Source organism: Rhinolophus sinicus, linkage group LG03, assembly GCF_036562045.2.
Source record: "Rhinolophus sinicus isolate RSC01 linkage group LG03, ASM3656204v1, whole genome shotgun sequence".
Lineage (NCBI taxonomy): Eukaryota > Metazoa > Chordata > Mammalia > Chiroptera > Rhinolophidae > Rhinolophus > Rhinolophus sinicus.
The window spans coordinates 174,943,822-174,964,828 of NC_133753.1; the positions used below are offsets into that span (position 1 = coordinate 174,943,822).

At 38.9% G+C, this 21,007-nt stretch overlaps 1 protein-coding gene across 2 annotated transcripts in view; it reads right to left on the bottom strand.

The window, feature by feature from the left end:
• Nucleotides 1-9,090: 9,090 nt before the first annotated feature.
• WDR70 (WD repeat domain 70) overlaps nucleotides 9,091-21,007 on the bottom strand; it is a 237,968-nt gene continuing 226,051 nt past the window's right edge. For both annotated transcript variants that reach the window (XM_074328991.1, XM_019737298.2), the window contains one exon: nucleotides 9,091-9,271. In XM_074328991.1, the coding sequence (XP_074185092.1) occupies nucleotides 9,184-9,271 (88 nt within the window). In that variant the 3' untranslated portion in view covers nucleotides 9,091-9,183. The remainder of the gene's footprint in view (nucleotides 9,272-21,007) is intronic.

Genomic DNA, 21,007 nt, shown 5'->3' on the forward strand with positions numbered 1-21,007 from the left:
AAATTTATGTCATACTAGAGTGATTTATGTGTACTTTATGATATATTGGCCCTTTGCATAATCATAATAATGGTTACTGATTATTTACTGTTGTCTCAGCCATTGGTTAGGTCTTTTTCTTACATTAATCATCTCATTTAATCTTGACAACAACCACATGAATTCAGTATTGATTTCTCAGTTTTACAGATGGGGACATTGAGGCTCAAAGAAGTGAAATAACCTTGCCCAAGGTCACAATACATAGCAGAGCTGGGATTCCAGGTTAGGTTTGCCTCATTCCAATCAGTGACCCCAAAGAATAGTAGAGCTACAGGAACCTTGGTCTGCTATCAAACATTCTCATCTGAAAGACATGGGACTCAGAGTAGATGGTCTCTAATATCTTTTCCAAGTCTACCAGTGTCTAATTACAGCTTCATTCTTTCACATTATTCTAGGGGCCTTTGCTGCTTGCTCTGGATTTTATGACACACGGTTGGTCACAACCATAACTTATGGGGTGCTTAGTCCTTGATCTCCTTGGCTTCCCAATTACAACACTGTTCTTATGGGTAAAATACAGTCTACTTGACAAGTGTCTGTTTTGCCACGGGCCACCTTATGACACAGTGACCAAGGCACACGGAGGCAAAGAGGAGGGACAGCTTGTCAGACATCCCCAGAGATAAAAGCGGTAACATTTTCTTGTTGTGCGAGTCTGTCTTCTCATTATTTACGCTCCTGTGATCCTCAATAAAGGAGAAAAACTGAAAGCTGACTACACATAAATTAAAAGAATAAGGTTGATTGCTGTTGACTGTTTATAATGACAAAGATCTTGGAAGATGCAAGGAAATCCAAGCACAGCTAGGAAGGACCACACATCTGGCCCAGAGCAGATTCATGCATCTCACCTCCAGGCCACACATCGTCAGGCAAAAGAGAAAGATATCACGAGACATCCCTTTGTGGTTCAGCCAGACTTGGAGCTGGATGAAATAGACCATGACCATTAGGGCAGATCAACAGGAGAAAGGCTCAGGGGAGGGGCCATAGTCTAGTCTCCAATTTGTAGGTGGGGCCATAACTGGCTGGGCATTGAGCCGGTAGGAGCTGGATTTGAAATGTAGGGTCACAACTTTTTGAGGTGCGAAATAAATCTGCAACATGTTCTTCAGGGCTTTCGTGTTTCAGACCAAATACACATACGTCACAATACAGCATTTCCAAGGAATATCCTGAACCAGAGTCTCTGAAAAGCCTGCCTACTCCTGTTAGGGTGCCTCTGAAAGAGAAGCAGGGATAAGAACATCTGCGTAGTGTTTTGGTGTTCGCATAGTGCTTTCACACTTTGATCCTCATACCATCCCCAAGAGTCACTGAATCTCCAAAGAGCTTATGTAATTTGCCCAATCTGGGATTTGAACCCAGATCTCCTGACTCGAGATTTTCTCTATGCTCTGTATCTCTGAATAATAAGATTTTTTTTTTCCCTCCAAAGGAAAAATACCTTACTATTTTTAAAACAAAATAAGAGGAAGAAAAAAGTCTCTGTACTTTGGAGGCAAGATGGCAGCTGGCCATTGGTCACAGTTGACTTGCTTTATTTCATAAACAAGAGGCAGTAGAGTCAAAGGGAAAAACTGCATGGCACCCAGTGAAGTGAACACAATACTTTCTAATGCTGGGGAGAAACAGGAGCAAAGAAGGAAAGAGCAGTATCAAAATAGCCTATGAGAAATGCAAAAGACAACTTTCCCATTTTTCTAAATTTGGGTAGGCTTCGATGCTGTCACCACTAGCAGCATGAGGGTCACTGAGTCGAACATGGCCAACAGTGACACCAACAGGAGGTGGATCAGGGGCCCAACAGGCGCCAAGAGAAGCTGAATCAACCTGCACCAGAGCCCACCTGATAACCTTAGCCAAATCTTCAATAACTTCCCCATTAGATGGCAACACACACAGAATCTCTCAAATTCACAGAATCAAATTCTCTCTGTGGGCAGAATGTCCTATGTACCATCACAATGATTCTTAATTATGGTGCTGATATGGATGTAAGCTTGTTTTCTAAGAATATGCCTTCCATGTACATTCCATGAGATACTAGTAATAAATAACCACAAGAGCCAACAACTGTATTAGCATTTCATAGTTTGCAAAGCTCTCTCTCTCTCTCTCTCTCTCTCTGATTTGAATGACACCCCTCTGGATGTAGGCTGGGTAATTAATATTGTCCCCATTCTACTGATGCAGAAACTGAGGCTCACTGTTCATATAACTTCCCTAAACTCACAGAATTACTAAATTAGCAGAGGAGAAACAGGAACCCAAAACTTCTGACTTCATATTTCATGCTACTTCTAAGATACCAGCCATATCAGTAAATTAAACTCCTTGATTAGTGTCGTAAATATTCTTCCATCATATGTTTATGTTTTGCCATGGTTGATCAACTTCAGACATCTGAGAAGCAGCACCAGACATCTGGTCACATCAGCTCTGTCAGGCAGATCCGAGAAGAGAGTCCAGTTGTCAGCCACCCACACTTCAAAGTGACTTGTAAATAGCAAAACCATCATCAGTTATTCAGCCATAGACATCTCAGAATTAAAAAGGCTATGAAGAAAACTTACTTACAGGCATACAATCTCATGGATATTTTAGGAGGCTACCACGCTGGACATCTGTCTGTCCTGCAGATGGGTTTATGATAAGACCAAGTGTGGAAGCCATAGCAGCTCAGGGAACCACTTCTAACCAAGTCAACTGAGGGGAAAACAGGAAAGGGGCAGAAACTCTGACTGAAAGAAACTGAAAGAAAGGATATTACAATTATTTCCTTTAGCTATAATCTCTGGGCTTGTCCCCTGTGGTTCCTGACCATCTTCCCATCCTATAAAATAAAATCTGTCCCCTCCCCTCCATCCTATCAAGAAAAGCCAAGTGACCTCACTGTCTTAAGACAAATTCTTAATGAGTCCACCCTAGATATTCAAAATGTGAGCTGCATTAACTATTGCTGTGTAACAAATTACCCAAACCTTAGTGGCTTAAAACAACACTGACATAAGTCAAGTCCATACTAACAGTTGAGGCGTAGGGTGGAGGTGAGGGTGGGGTAAGGGAGGACAACAGTGTCTAAACTTTCATGTTGGACCTTGGAAAGTCTTCTGGTGAATTTTTTTTCTTTTCCTGAGCCCTTAATGCATTGTGATATGCAGTCATGAAAACCCCCATCTGGATCCACGTGTTCCTCTATCTTATTGCTAGGTGTATTTATTTCCTAGGGCTGCCTTAACAAATTACCACCAACTGGATGGCTTAAAACAACAGCAATTTAGTCTCTCATAGTTCTGGAGCCTAGAAGTCTGAAATCAAGGCGTTGGCCGGCCTATGTTCCTTCTGAAGGATTTAGGGTAAGATCCTTCCTTGCCTCCTTCTGACAGTTGTTGAGAATCCTTGGAGTTCTTTGACTTAAATGCTATATCACTCCAATATCTGCCTCAATCTTCACATGCTCTTTTTCCCTCTGTGTGTGTCTCTCTTTGGGTCTTCACATGACCATTTGATTTAGGGCTCACCCCAATCCACTATGACTTCCTTTTAACTTAACTAATCACATCTGCAAAGATCCAAATGAGATCACATTCTGAGGTTTTGAGTGGGCATGAATTTTGAGGAGTCACTACTCAACCCAGTATACTAGGAATATTTCTCAGAATCAGCTTTATCCTCTCCAGTTGGGCATTCACTGATAAGGTAACTACCAAGATTACAATGAGTCTATTATCATAGTGAATATGAATCACTTTTTGACCCCCCCATAATTCCATTTTGGTAGCCAATTCTAAGAGAATAATCCTACATACATAAAGAAACTTAAGGCATAGAGCTTAATGCAAAGCAGCCTGTTTATAATAGCAAATTTGAAAACAATTTCTATTTCCAATAGTATGAGAATAAGTACAGAAGATATATCTATATAATGAACTACTAAGTAGCCTCTAAAATTATATATAAGGTTTATAATAATGTAAAAAAATTATGTGTTTATTTAACAAGTGAAAAATAAACCATATTTTAATAGATATTATATTCAGTTGGTGCAAAAGTAGTTGCAGTTTAAAAGGTTAAAAATAATTGCAGAAACCTCAATTACTTTTGCACCACCCTAATAATTGTTTTAAAAAGAAAATACATCTCAAAATTGTACATAAAAACATTGGAAAGTAATTCAATAAAATATTAGCACTGTTTGTTTTTGAATGATCAAATGATTTTTTCTCTTTTAGGTTGTTCCAATAATATATTTCTGCATAACTAACAACCCCACAAATGACTTCTCAAAGTGACAATAATCGTTTATTTGTCTCATTAATCTGCAATTTGGGCAGGGTTCAGTAGGGGAGGCTCATCTCTGCTTCATGCAACAACAGCTGATATGAATCAACTGGGTCTGAATCAACTGCTTTCCAAGGTGGCTTAGTCACATATTGGTGGCACCTGTCAGCTGGGCATTCAGTTGGGGTTGCTGCCCAGGGCCTCAGTTCTTCTCTAAGCAGGTCTCTCTATGGGCTTCTTGGGCTTCCTAACAGCAAGGCAGCTGGGCTCCAAGACAAGTGTTCCAAGAGAATGGAAGTAGAACCTTCAAGTCTCTTAATGTCGGGACCTGGTAACTAGCACAGTACCACTTCTGCCATATTCTGTTGGTTATGTTATCACAGCGCTGGCTCAGATTTAAGGGGAGGGGGTCTTTTTGATGGGAGGAATGCCAAAGAATTTGTAGCCATCTTTAATCTACCATTGTAAGTCAACATTTTCCAAATGTTCTTTAATGAGTATTGTTACAAGTGGGTCTATGTGAAATACCTTTAAAATTGTTTTAGTTAAAAATTTGAGAACCCCAATATAAACTGTCTGATAACCCATAAAACTACTTAAAATAACAAATTTCTCTTCTCTTTGCCCTCAAAGCTCCTTCCCACCTATATACCTCTAGACACACACACATGCACATACGTGAAATCTCCCATCTTTGTGCACTTTGCCCCTGGTCTGGTCTTCTCTCAATTCTTTGGTGAGGCTATTAAGTACAAATTAGAGCACTGCTCATGGTGGTTTGTGGTATGCCACACAGACACTTTCAAAAGGTTTCTGTTAACAACCCTCCATTTCCTGATCGCCTCATACACAAGAAGACTGATGAATGAAGCTCACAACCTGCAAAGGGTGACTGACTAGGCTGTATTTGTATATCCCAGCAGGCACCTGGTTGCCCACCCTTTCTCCTACCACATGACTTGGTGGTTATTAAACAATGAAGTACTCAGTTGCTTGAAATAGTCATATTGATTCTTAAAAGCTTTTCTCAAGTCTCATCATATTCACTCTTAGATCACATAAAGAAGTGCTTATGTGATCTTCACGTAATCAGGAAGCTGATCTCTTTAGTTTTTGATTGGACAGAAGGCTAATAGTCTTTCAAAGAATAAATATTAAGGTCTGACTACATAGCAGTAAGATTTAACTGCCTAAGATTAAATGGGAACCAGTGTATTAGAGGTTTTAGTTTAGTTTGTTCTATTTGGTATTTTGTGTATATGTGTGACTGTGTGTGAGAGTGACGTCCTGGTTTTCAAGTCTGAATGGCCCAATTTTATACAGTCCTCTTGGGAGATGACAGAGCTGCTAGCAACACCCAATAGCCCAGAATTTTAACTAATGCTGTGGATCCTCTCTACAAAAGAATGTACATGAGCACAAGTGAAGTGTGCTGTATACTTTGAGGGGGTTCAGAGACACCCTGCTAAGGTTAAGAGACCCCATGCTGGAGATACCTCAGGTCTTTGGTGACTCAGGACAGGTGAGTGCCTGAGGATGTCATGGAGACTGAGAGTTTATTGGGCTATGCCAGGAACACGGACAACTATTTACAATCCTTCTTCCTTGAGCCATTACAACAGTTACTTGTGAATAAGTCCCAACAGAGAAAGGCAAAGCAGCCTGGATACAGACCAAGCTTTGATATTAATGATCCCCCTTCCCAGCTGTGAGGCAGAAACACTTCTCACACTTCATGCTCTTCCCATCTCTTCCTCACCCTTCCCTGTTTCCCTCCTTTCCTTTACCAAATATTTCATGAGTACCTTTTAAACCCCTACCTCAGAGCTAGGGACTAGGAACACACAATTGAATAAAATATGGCTCCTCTCATTCATTCCACAAATTCATTGAATATTCCTAGACTGCAATATGCTTTAGTTTTTACAGTCTGTGTCCCAGTGGGGGAAACACACGCACAGGCCCAGAAACCACGCACATGGACATACTTACAACGCAACGTAAAAGAAGGCTGTAGTGGAGAGATATATATGCACCTATGGGGGCAGAGGAGGGCAACCACTTGTCTGCCAGGGTGTGTCAGGGAAGGTTAATTGATCCCCATATTCAAAAACAAATAGGGAGACAAGGAAGGAAGAAGGGACAACATGTGCAAAGGCATTCAGGCGCCAAGGAACATGGTACTTTCCAGGTTCAGTGTGCCTGGACCTCGAAGTATGTGCAAGATCAGTGGGAATTAAAGCAAGAAGGACGGGAGAGGCCAAATCCTGGGTGTCCGAAGTGCCACACACATGTACACACCCACAAAACGGGTTAGAACCACTGACACGTAACCTCTGAGAGGCTCTAAGAAGAGGAATGAAATGGTAGTTTTTGGTTTTAGAAAGCTAACTCAGACGGCAGAATAAAATATGGATTAGATGAGGACCAAATGAAAAACAGGGAGATTACTTGGGACGGAGGCTCCTGAGAGGTCTTGGGAAGGATAAAAGATGGCCTAAATTCTAGCAAGGGCAGTAGGGAAGGCAATGAAGATCAAGGATGAGACTCAGAAGAGAGCATGGATAGAAATTGGCAAGTGATGAAATGAAGGAGAGTCGGGGTAGGGGAGGAGTCGTTATTATGACTTCCAGGTGCCATATTTGAGAAGATAGAAATGAAGGGGACCAAGATAGGACACACAAGGTTGGTGGGGTAAGATCATGAGGCCTGAGGGCCTGTGGAGATGTCCGTCCTGGTGATGGGACTACGGGTCAAAGGAGTGCCCACTATTGGTTCTGTCCTGGTTTTAAGGTCGCACTTACCAAAATCGAGATTGAAATACTTATAGTTTGCCAATCTCGTGTGGAAAAAATAATTTTTTATAAAACTCTCTCAAGTGAGCTAGATGAGGTCAAGCATGAAAAGAGCCACTTGTGTTGTGGGTAACAATGAGAAAAGCATCTTTGTGCTCTGTTTGCCTTTCTCTCGCCTTACATCATAGCAGACTCCGTCCGCCAAGACCACTATGATCAAGGTTTTTTCCTCCCTCCAACCCGCCTTTGCAACTTTTGGCTGTGTAAGACGAATACTTCCATATGGTGCAATGCTTATGCTAACACAGGAAAAAATATAAGATGCTTTCAATAAATTTCATCCAAGAAGTAATAAATTTACAAATCCTCAACAGCTGGAACAAAATATTGGTCTGTAATTGATTTTGGATGAAGGTATTTTAACAGGAATAGAAAACTTGGGGCAGTTTATTAATTACTAATATTTAGAGATGTTGGGTATCTCCATCTAGCCCTCTTTAATGTACTCTCACACAGGTTTGCTGTCTTGAACCTCTTTTGTCTCATCCATAAAATGAGTTTAACAATTTTACCTATTCATGGGGTTTTTGTGAGGAGTAAATGAGTGAGCAGGCAAAGAGCTTAGAATAGTCGTCATTAGATAGCAGGCACTCAGCAAATGTTAGTTCCTCCTCTGCTAACCTATTATCTATAAACTAAGTGACAACAAAGGAAGGAGAATAGGATGAAGACGGGAGTTGGAGGGGAAAAGGACAGAATCGTTTACAAGAGTGAAGGTTCTTAGGTTTTATCGACGGTAGAATGCCCACCTCAGAACTGCAGAGGTAAGAAAGCTGTGTGAGCATGAGTGATGGTTAAGAAAGATTTTGGTACAAAGGGCGGGTAGGGTGTGGTATGTGAAGCCTGTAGAACCAGGAGTTTTCTGATATACAGTTTGGATCATCATTCACTTTTATAATTATTTAATTCACTAGGGCAAATGAGAGCAGGAAGGCAGAAGGCAAAGGTATTAAAAAACAAATCATCTAGCGGGAAGTATTTGACATGCAAAAGCTACCCTAGGTCTGTGTGAAATCACTCCATAGAATTTTATTCCATTGAGTCATTATTACTTTGGACAAACTGCCAACTTTTGTTTTAGTTTTCTAGTCACAAGAGTACAAGGATCTTTTAGAATGATTCTTATGTCTTCTACTGATATAGCTCTTACATTTACGAAGCATTTCTATAGCTAATTCAATACCGATCAAAATCAAGCAAAGTAGATATCATTAGCTCTATTTTAAAACAGCAAACACTGAGTGTAGATTTACTGTGTGCCTGGTACTATACTAAACAGCGTATAAGGACTGTCTCATCTACACTTGATCTTCGCCAAAAGGCCGAGAAGTGATGGGACTGTCTCATCTAATCCTTTTGACAAACCTACAAGAGTGGTACAATTATCATCTAAGGCTAGAAGAGAAATTGAACAACTCTCCCAAGGTTGACCCTGACAGTAAAGAGCAGAGCTGGGATTTGAACCCACATGGGTCTGACTTCAAATCCCAACCACTGTATTCTGCTGTTGAAGGCTCATCAGATATATGTTCTTTCCTAGCATGGCAATGCTTTTAGTTTGAACTCCGCCTAATTATTTACAGTCATGTAAACAACCGTTGTGATATTATACAGAAATATTAAACTTTTTGATGTCGATTTGCACATTACACCCCTGGAATTGTTCAAGACAGATGTATATCTCTGTGTACATTCCCTTCCTCCAAGGTTGGGGGAATCTGCACAGGACCAATAATTGCTGAATAAAGTTTCCAAATACCTAAAGTACTTCGTAATAGGCTAAGAATCTGTTTCTTATTTACTTATAATATAGTTTAATAGCTGTAGATAAGAAAATGTGAGCACAATTTTAGGGAAGAGTAGCTACCAATATTTGAATAGTTCAATAATGCAAAGGACACAAATCTATTCATAAAAATGTTTCATTTTTATTTCATTACAAAAACAAACTGTCCAATATCCCTCCCCCTTCATGCAAATAGCTCTGATATGAGATTCTTCAAATTTTACGTTTTTTCCATTCTGGCTCATTCTTTGCTTCCTCATCATCAGATTCAACTTGTGCAAACATGGCTTGGGGCTGAGTCCTAAAAGAAAATTAAAGAGAAGAGGAAAAATGTAGTCAGCAAGTGTTTATTAGACTTTCCTACTTTTCATCAAGTGGAAGCACATTTGGGAAATCAAGCACACCTCAATTATTAAATATCAATAGTTAAACTTCTGGCAAAGAAAAGGATAATGAAAATTTAATAATGTTCAAGAAAAGAGCCAAGTAGTCTTTTAAAGGTTTCTCTATGTGGTAGACGACGTCTGCTGTCTTCCTTAAATAAAGCGAAAACGAATCAACTCCAGTGGAACCTCATACATCCATAACCACCCTCTACCTCAAACTCAAACTAACCGGCACTGTTTAGGACACCAGATAATAGTCACCGAGTGAAAACCTACATGATCTTTATAGCTCTCTGGGCTTTTCCTAGACTTAAGTAGTCCATATATGTGTGATTATGGTGCCATGAATAGAAGAATTTGAGTTAAAACGAGAGGTGTGATTAAAAAAATACAGTGAATATTTAAATTAAAAAAAATTATTAGAGTAAAAGACACATTGACATTAATCCTCAAAAATACTCCCCCTCGCTTCAAACACACTTATCCCATCGTTCTTGCCACTTTCTGAAGCAGTTCTGGAAGTCCTCTTTCATGAGTGTCTTTAGTTGTGCTGTCATGGCTGCCTTGATGTCCTGAATGGATTCAAAATGTTTTCCTTTCACAGTCATTTTGACTTTGGGGAAGAGCCAGAAGTCACACTGGGCCAGATCTGGTGAATAAGGTAGATGAGCACACATCGTAATGTTTTTATTTGACAAAAAGTACCGTACCAGAAGTGATGTGTGACACAGGGTGTTGTCATGATGGAGGATGAAGCAAAGATACTCACAAAAGAGGACTTCCAGAACTACTTCAGAAAGTGGCAAGAATGATGGGATAAGTGTGTTCGAAGTGAGCGGGAGTATTTTGAGGAGGATTAACAGCAATATGTCTTTGACTGTAATACATTTTTAAAATTTAAACATTCACTGTATTTTGTGATCACACCTTGTAGTTTTCTTATCTAAGGAGTTTACAATAAAAGACAGCATATACAGCAATCTGAGCACTGCCAGCAAAAGTACAAAACAAAACAAACAAGGGAACATTTCCTCCACCCCAATATCCAGACCAATGCATGGCAACGTCAAGCATTTCGGGCAACATCACGAGCATCACTGCTGTAACACGCGCACGCAGAACGTCAAGCAATCTTTGCATTAGGCCTTTCTGTGCTTTGGAAACATACCTGGTTCAGTGACATTCCTCTTTACACCATTCACACAGAAAATAATTCCAAGAAAATGTCAAATGGTTACAATTTATGTCCCTTTCGGTCATGCTACTGCTGATTTCCTTTTAAAAACAGCTCTATCACATTATGAAGAAACACTAAAGCATTATATCTGAACATGATATATTTTAGCTTACATATTCATTTAGAATTCAATTCATTATATCAAGGTAATTCCAGAATGATAAATGTAACATCAACAACAATAATTCATTTTACTTGGCAAGTGAAAATGGTGTTAAAAACTTGTATTACTTCTTGATGCTTCTATATTATCCTGGGAAAGAAGTATAAACCATCCATATTCACGCTGATGGTGTTCTGACGCTAGTCATGTACTAGAATTCTTCGAGTGTAAGTTGGTCACAATTCCTGTCTCTCCAGTTACCTCACACATCTACCTAGAGAGCCCAAGCTGTCCCCACACACAATCCAGTTGGTTAAACTTCTTCTTGTCACTTCAAGACACTGTTATGGCATCTACACACAAGCATAGCTCTAACATTTCCAAAAGCAGCTACAGATTTCTACAGGTCATGAGTTGCTGAGTTACTAGAAAGCAAGAGCTCTGGCTTTCTAACATGCTACAACAGGCAATTGGTGGTCATTACATATTTCATCTCTGGCAAAGATGGTGACCACTTAGGTATGGACAAACCCATGCAGGAATAAGTTTGTCTGGTTTTAAAAATTCTTTGCATTACAGATTTCATTTCTAAGGAAAAAAACAAATATGGTCTTCTAAAGATATCTGGCAATACTTCATTAGACACTGGCTCATCAATGTTAGTTGCAATGGGACTTTTAAGTACTAAGAACTATAATGCTGCTTTTTTGGGATATTAGAAAAGAAAATGAATGACAGATCACAGGAAGAAAACCTACAGCTTGAAAAGGCTATTTCATTTATGTAGTTACTCTTTTCTATTCCACCTACTTCCAAAAGTATTTACAGCAGATTGGTGGCTAACATAGAAGGGCACAGTATCGATGGAACTATTTAACAAGGGGCAGAAAGGGAGTAATGACTACAGTGAGGCGGGGGAATGGTTTGGGGGGATGGAAATACTCTATAATCTTGACTGGAGTGGTGATTATACACATGTATACATTTGTCAAGACGAAATGAGTGTTTTTTGTGTTTTACTGTTTGTCAATTATACCTCAATAAAATTGACTCATAAAAAAAATCCAAACAAAACAAATGTGTAGAAGGTCAAGAGCCAAGGAATGAGAGGATATGTAACTGAGCTTAAAACTTAGCACTGAATTTCCTCGCAGCCAAGACAAAAGGAAAAGATCAGTTCTTTGAAGGAGACAGCTTTTTTTCCCCTCTAGCGTTGTATTCAGCAAAATTCACTGAGTTCGTTTTTACATCAGGATCGCTTACACTGTCACTTTCAATGATCAGACCACACAATTTCCATTTCCTCTCTAGGTATTTTAACTTAGAGGATATCAACTTGTTTGGAGGGTGGAATGGTCTTCTTTGCAAAACTCTACAAAATTTATTTTATATTCCACTTTTGAGCTAATAACAATGTTGTTAGCAAAATCACCATGTGATGTGCATGCAACATCAAATCACACACTTAGCTCTCAAACAGCCATGACCCCCCCTTCCCCAACTGCCAAAATCAGGGCATAAAGCAGCATCCAAATTTTTCCAGCAATGCTTGTTTACCACTTGTTCTTTCATTTTGTTGGCCAAGTAGGGAAAAATTGAGTGTAAGAACAAGGCTCCTTTCAACACACAGTGTTGGCAAGGTTGTATATCCGTCTGCAGTGAAAGCAGGTACACTTTTACCTCACACCATATACAAAAATGAACTCAAAATGGATCAAAGATCTAAACCTAAGAGCAAAAACTATAAAACTCTTAGAAGAAAACACAGAGGAAAGCTTTACGACATTGGATATGACAATGATTTCTTTGGTATGATATCAAAAGCACAGGCAGTAAAAGAAAAACAGGTAAATTGGGCTACATCAAAATTAAAAACTTCTGTTCATCAAAGGACACAATCAATAGACTGAAAAGGCAACCTATGGAATGCGAGAAAAGATGTGCAAATCATGTATCTGATAAGGGATTAATATATCTAGAATATATTTTAAAAACTCCTACAACTCGACATCAACAACAACAAAAAAACCCAAACAACCCAATAAGAACTGGGCAAAGGACTCAAATAGAAATTTCTCCAAAGAAGACGGGCAAATGTCCAATAAGCACATGAAAAGACGCTTAGCATCACTAGTCCTTAGGGAAATGAAGACCAAAACCACAATGAGGACACCTCATATCCATCTGGATGGCCACCATCAATCAAACAAACAAAAGCAGACAATAACAAGTATTGGCCAGGATGTGGAGAAATCGGAACTCTTGTGCAGTGTTAGTAGAAATGTAAAATGGTGTACCTGCTATGGAAAATAGTATGGCAGTTCCTCAAAAAATTAAAAATAGAATTACCATGTGATCTAGCAATTCCACTTTTGGATATATGCCCAAAAACAGGGTCTTGAAGAGACATTTGTGCACCCATGTTCAGCACAGCACTATTCAGAGTAGTCAAAAGGTAGAAGTCATCTAATTGTCTATGGAAGGATGAATGGCTAAAGAAAATGTGGCAAATACATACAACGGAATATTATCCAGCCTTAAAAAGGAAGGAAATACTGACACATGCTACATGGGTAAACTTTGAGGACATGTTACGCGAAATAGGCCAGTCACAAAAAGACAAATGATGTTTAATTCCACTTATGAGAGGTACCTAGAATAGTCAAATTCATAAGATAGAGAGTAGAATGGTGGTTGCCAGGGGCTAGGGGAAACGAAGAGTTGGTTAATGGGTATGGAGTTTGAGTTTCACAAGATAAAAAGAGCTCAGGAGATCGGTTGCACAAGAAGTTGAATGTACTTAACACTACCAGAATGTTCACTTAAAAATGCTGTAAAATGATAAATTTTATGTTATGTGTATTTTACCAAAGTTAAAAGATTTTAATTAAGAAAACACAAGAACTAGACTCTTGGACTTGCGAATAAGGAATAAGAATCCCCCTTCCTGGGATAAAAAGGAGGCACCTTGGAGAGGGCCTCGGACTCTAACCTGGGGCCATGGTACAGCAGTGCTTCTTAAACCATGTGTGGTACAAGACCAGTCTTTGTTTTCTAATTTCCAATCCCTTGCAGACAAATATTACATTTCTAGAAAAATAAAAAGACTATGAAATATGAGTCTAAATTTTTACTACATTCAATAAGTATATCACATTGCATGAAATTTGCTAAGTACTCTCGATTCTTACCCTTAGCTTGGTGCACTGGTTGCTCGACTCTACTGTGAAGAGCACCTGCTGGGCGTGCCATCCCTCCCCTCGCTTGGGAGAGAAAGGAGTACAGCAGGGCTCTGACACTGGGCTGGAGAGTAAGAATTTGTCTTCCTAACATAAACTTCTCTACACAAGGAGCTTCCCCCAGCTGCAGGAGAATACTTCTCCGATCTGGAGAAGTTGGCCCTGTATGATGCTACAGAAGACTTGGTGAAGAATGAAGTCTGAGGCTGCCTACTCACAGGCCCAGCCTTTAGGGGCTGTCTTTAATTCTCGGGAGTTCGGCATAGGGAGGTGAAGGGAGCTGTGGATCACAGAAGGAAGTCTCCCTCAGTGCAATCCACCCTGCCCCCCAAACCAACATTCTCACAGCATGGTTCAGAACCTTCTATCAGGGCTGTATGCTGTTTGCTGAATAAAGACAAGGTTCTTCAAGAAAGATGATTTGACTTGAGCACACTGAACACCTCTGTCCAGTCTAGGGAATGTCAGTGTGTTACAAAAGCAAAGTGGGAACTTCAGCTTTCAATCTTGCAGCTATTCTTTGTCAGCAATTTTTATCTTTGAATGTATTTCCAGCAGTTATTCTTTTGAATTTTTTGGAAATCCATATATGAGGAAGACAAAAAAAAAGATTCAATTCAGGATTATCTGGGGCATTTAAAAGAGATTTCTTTAGTCACCACTTTTCAAGACAACGAGGAAGCGACGATTAGGCAACCTCTAGCAGAGTTAGGAACAGAAGCAGGAGATTTCTTCCCTGGTGGATGGCCTAATTTGCCCTCGGCATAGAAAAACTACTATACAAATAAATCAACAATGTCAAGCAGGAGTAAAATGACAAATGCAAAAAGCTAAAAAGTCAATGGATTTAAAAGCACTTAAGAGCTTGTCCAGAAATTCCTGTTTTTAAAATCAATAGGAAGCCAACAAATAAACAACAACAAAAAGCCCTCTGAGTCTCTACTAACATTGTTGCCGGCCACAAAAATGCATTCCTTTCTGGGCTAGTTGAAGAAATGGAATTTGTACACTGCTCTTAACATTGACTCTGCCGCCTGCTTCCATGAGGCAGAGTAGAACTAACCAAACCCAATGGGCACCGAAGGTGACACGGCGGCAACTCAGGAGATACACAAATAAATAAATAATGTCCAAGAAATATATCCCACGAAAGCATTTCCATTACCCACCGACCCCCTGTCTTCTATTTAATCAGTTCTTCCAGAATTCTATACCTCCTTTCTCAAGAAGCTGGAAGTTGTCAACCCAAACTTACAGCCTCATGGCAGATGTATCTCAGTTGCCCAAAACAAAGCCTATAAAGGGACTGACTTGAAGAAAAAGAAAGCAAGGGGAACATTCCATTCAGCCCAAGGTAGAATCACTGTGGGTGCTCAGCAGGTTTATGGGGATAAAGTAAGTCCCACTGAGAACCAGTCAAGTACCCACCTTATTGAAATCACTTTATCCAGACTATTTATTTTATTACTGGCTTATGGCCAACACTTACCCATTTCTCTAAGTGTTAACTGGAAATTTAAACATACAGAAGGCTGATGTGAAACTTGTGTTTTCCAGTTTGATTAACTCACTTGGCGAATAGTAAACATTTTTCACTTGACTATGTATGTCAACTTGTTTACTAGAGTTACCAAGGAGAGCAGATTAGATATCAACATAGTTATTGCTGCTAACTATTAAATAAACCAATCAGAGGAGGGCTGAAGGGTTTTTGTTTGGTTTGGTTTTAGCTTCAGTAAACTCTACATTTGCTAATAGTTATTATTCCCTGAAACAAATATACAAGCTTAAGCAAATGCCTTTCTCAAATTTATAAATTCTGATTATCTGATACTTTGTGCTAATTAATTTGTCCTTGGAACATTTTTAAAACTGAATTCTCAAAGTTATTTGTACAGCGTGAGTCTTTTCCAGCAACTGTGTGCTACAGAAAAATGAGAGAAGCCCAAAAGAAATCGAGTCCCACCTTCAGTGTTTCCATGCAGAGGAATTCCGTGTGAACAGTCAGTAATGAATAAAGATTTCCCCTGTAACCTTCTAAAAGGGCATTTTGGGGTGCACTGTTTACATAAGAGATTCCAAGTCTGAGCAGGGCTGCCCTTTCTCTTCTGACTCCGCTCTAACCTAGGCCTTCTATAATTCTTCCCCTCTGGTTCTCAGGCCAGAGAAGTCTCAAAATGTTTTCAGATGCAATGGAAAGTCCACGTGTCTAATTCTTTTTAATTATAGATATTCTTCTGATATGATTCATTCAAAAAATATAAAGTGAGATCCAGGATAATAAAATGAATATGAGGGGAAATCACTTGTAATATTTAGTCATCAGTATGTGAGTATAAACCACAAGCCTTTTTGGCTCAGGGCCCACTGTTTATTATGCAGGAAAACCTCAAAGCCAAAGTCAATTATAGCCATGACTTGACAATCTGACACACTTGTTAGCCCTGTTAGGATGAATACAATCCAGATGAACTCTGACCCAGTCATCACAATTGCAGAATTATTAAAGCTAAATAAAGGGCTTGACCAAAAGATTCCACTGGAAATGGTCCCTTCTTTCTGGTGAAGAGCTAATCAAAAATAATTTTTTTTTTTTTTTTTTAGATATTAGGGACCCATAAGAAGATGAGAGGTAACAAGATGTTTCTAGATAAAGAATGTTTTATTTTCTTCAGGAAATGAGCAATAGTATTTTGGAAAATAGATAAACATATCTCAGACTCATTAAATAGGGCAAACTAATTCACAATGACATGTCTGAGAGTCCAAAGACTGGTGAGGATGGAGAAAGGGAGATATAAGAAACCTGTGGAAACTGGAAACAAAAAAAGGGAAAGAACCCTCTACAATCATCATTAGCTACCTTGTCACCAAGTGGGCAAACAAGTTAGAATGATTAAATGTTTGAAAAGCACACAGACCGAAAGCAGCCCAGATGTCATCAGTGTCCCCTCTAAGCTCATATTTATAAAATATATAACTGTGTGTGCCGCAATTTCTATTCAAAGACATGTACGAAGCTGGGCATCAGTGTAGCCCTACTCTCTGACTTCATAAATGGGGAAATAGTCTCAGTGAAGGTAAGAGAATCTCAGAGCAGGAACTAAATCCCAGGGCTTCTGAATCTTAGTCTACTGTTCTGCTGTGCCATGATGTCGCACACATTCTTTTTGTTTCACTATTACTCAATACCTACTACCAGTTGCTTTGTGATGAGAGGCAGTACACTGGGGTAATTAAAAGCAGAAACTTGACTGAAGCCAGGTCACTGTGTTCAAATCCCAATTCTGCCACCGGCTACCTACGCAGCTTTGGTCAACTTATAAGCCTCAATTTCTCCATCTGTAAATGGGGACAATAATAATACCTCACAGGACTGCTGTGAGGATTAAATGAATAAAATAAAAAGTTTTTAAACAAACCTGGCATGGTGTAATAAAAGTGTCGTTATTATAATATACTTTGCTTTGACTATCAGGTGTTCATCACTGTATATAATAGGTATAATCTCTAAAAAATTGTACTTAAAACATATTTGATAAAATAATTTATATATTAAATACAATATAAACGCTTTATTTTTTTTTAATCCTGAGGGAAATACTCTGTTATGTAATCTGTCTTCAGTATGAATCGCTATAATCAAAATAATCTATTATGAACATTTGAATTTTTTTAAGGGCAAATGATTTGTGGTCTATTTTAAATAATTACTTTTGTATTATTACCAAACTTTAGTGTGCAGAATAATCACCAGGGGAACTTCTTAAGTTGCTGATTCTCAGACCCACTGTTACAGTCTAATTGAGTGGGTCTGGGGGGGGGCAGAGCCTAGAAATCTTCATTTTTAACCTTTCTACTACCGCCCTTGACTGACAAAGACAGTCCACAAAGCCACTTTGAGAAACACTGGCCTTTACATAGGAATATGGTGGTCAGTGACGATCAGTCACTTCAATATAACTCAGGAAAAAAGGTCTATTTTTCCCCATGGGTTTATGTCTTTTCTTGACACAAATAAACCTTCAGTCAGTCAAAGAGTGGCCTTTTTAAATACTGCCTCTTAACTCAACATGACTTTAAATGGTGGGAATGATATTTTAATACACACACACACACACACACACACACACATCCACGTATCCTGTATCAGACAAAACATGCACACTGAAAATTAAATTGACTGAACCAGCAATAATGGCAGTTTATCTGGCAAGAAAAGTGACCATGGCTGACAGAGCTGTCAGGCTGTCAGGCCACTGGCCAGGGTCCAGGCTCCCACACACACAGCTATCCCCGTCTGATGTGTAAGCGAATAGCATTCTGGATCCATATCCTGCCCACTCTCCAGCCAGCTCTTTCCCCCTCCCTCCAGCAATGTCTTTTAACAAGAAATTGTAATAGAATCTGCCCATGAGTGACTGAACAAGAGTCCTCTGTGATCCTGCTGTGTTTTAAAACTTTCATGGCTATTACACTGCTAGTGCCAAGAATGAAAGTTAAACACTCAATCGATAACCATAAAGTATTCAAAGACTCTTTCTTATCATCAATGGAGAATAAAGGTGAGTATATGTCATGTACAAGCAGGTAGATTTGTGTAATGTCTAATCGTGCTTTTCTGTGATAAAGCAAGATACAGTAAATCTTCATTTCATCACTGACAGAAGTCAATTGCAGTGAAGAAAAACAACCAGACACACATTCTCAATTACAGTGACCTTTATGAAAAGATCCTTTTAAATATTAGCTTCCCTTCAAACGCTTTGCCACTTGGCAGTAAACAGTATACTCTAGCAGGTGAACACAGGAGAAATAGCACTACATCCTGGCTAAGAAATTACATGCCATAGACAGACAGTGCCCTGAACTTAGTTAGCATGCAATAAATGTAAGGTGACAAAATTGGGTGGAAGGAAAGACATGGAAGCAAATGTAGTGGCAGAACAGAGATCACAGTCCTCTGAAAAGCTCATTACATCAGTGATCAGAAGAAATGAAGTTAGTTCTGAAGTCTAGTTCTAGTTGCAATTATTGTTAAGTCTCTAAGGTTTAGCCTCCCCACATGTAAGGTAAAGACATGACAACACCTGCTCCACCCACTTTACAGAGGTACTATTAAACTAGCATATTATTCAATTGTAAATATAATTGAATCACCTACAACACAGGAAAACATCATTGGGTAATGGTCATCCATGAACAAAAACAACTTCTTCAACTAATTCTATTTAAAGAAAGATGAATCTGGATGAATGATTTTCTAAGAAAATGTTAATGACCAAGCAGATTCAGAAGAGTCGGAAAATCCAAACAGACTATTTACCAAGAGGGAATGGAAAAGAAAGTGAAAAGGAATTACTGCTCATCCCCACCTCCACAAAAGCACTAGGCTGGGACACTTTCACAGATGAATTGTATCCAATCTTTGCAAGGTAGGTTTAATGATATTCAAAACAGTTTGAGAGTACATATAGGAAAGAAAAGCATACACAATTTTTGTGAAGCCAGCCTAGCAACTATAAAGACTAAACCATAACCATGTGAGGGCCATACAGAAGATGCAAGGATGATTCAAAATTAGAAACTTCAGCCATATAACTCATCACATTCATCGATCAAAGTAGAAAAATCATATGATCACTTCCACAGAAAGACAACTAAGGATTCAATACAATTCAGCATCTATTTCAGATGAACATGCCTCTGGTTTTTGTATGGTGTTTTCTTTGCATAGGCTGTTCTTCCTTCGGCTATTGGCATGGCTCACTCCCTCATTTCATTCAGGTCAAAGATCACTTTAGCAGAGATTCTACCTGATCACCATAGCTAAAAGTAGCACCCTTTTCTCCCCCTGGTCACTCTACATCCCCACCCTACTTTAGTTTTCTTCTTCATACTTGCTACCATCTAACCATTATAAATTTATTTATTATCTGTCTACTAGAATATAAGCTCCATAAACACTGCTCTATCCTCACAACTTAGGGATAGTACCTGACACACAGTAGGTGTTCAATAAAACTCTGTGGAATTAATAAATAAATAAATAAAGAGAAGCATTCTTCCTTAACATCTTGCACGTGTGTATTTTTAAAAGTTATCATGCTTTATGGGAAAAACCATTATGTTGAAAATATGAAATTGCTGGTATTTGACTTTTTTCTACCTACAAAAAGGGCAATTACATATGTTTTAACCTAATAGAGTCACTCCTGTTGAAGTTCAAAGTGAGGAAAGGATGTGTACTATCCCTCATACTATTTAATATTATTCTGGTAGTACTAGTCAATATAGGTAGACAAGAAAAAGAAATAATAGGCATAAAAATTGGAAAGGAGGAACTAAATTTCTCATTATTTGCCTATGATATAATTTTATGCCAGGAAACCCCAAGAAAATTGAGCAAAACATTATTTAAAACAATAGGAAAACACAGTAAAGAGCTGCGTATGAAACAAACACCTAAATATTAATAATACATATGCATATAGACCAAGTAACAGAACAGAGCACCTAGAAATTGGCTAAAATTCATATGTAAATGCGGTATATATATATAATGAAGTCATTTCAATTCAACGAGTAAAATATGATTATCCAATTAAAAATTATTGCAACAACTGGCTAACGAACTAGAAAAAATTAGACTGCAGCTCTGCTGTGGCAGGCTGAAAAATGGTACCCCACAAAACAGCTACCTTAAATCCCTGGGAACTGTGAAAGTGACCTTATTTGGAACAAAAGTCTTTGTAGATGTGATTAAGGATCTTAAAATGAGGAAATAATCCTGGATTATCTCGGGTGGGCCCCAAATGGCATCACAGGTATCCTACAAGAGAGAACAGGAGAACGACACAGGGAGAAGGTTATGTGAAGATTGATCAGACTGGAGTTGTAGCAACAAGCCAAAGAAGCAAACAATTTCCAGAAACTGGAAGAAGCATGGAACAAATTTCCTCCTAGAACCGCTGTATGGGGTGCAGCTCCAGCTGACACCTTAATTTCAGACTTCTGGCTTCCAGACAGTGAGAGAATCAATTTTTGTTTTTTAAGCCACCAAGTTTGTGGT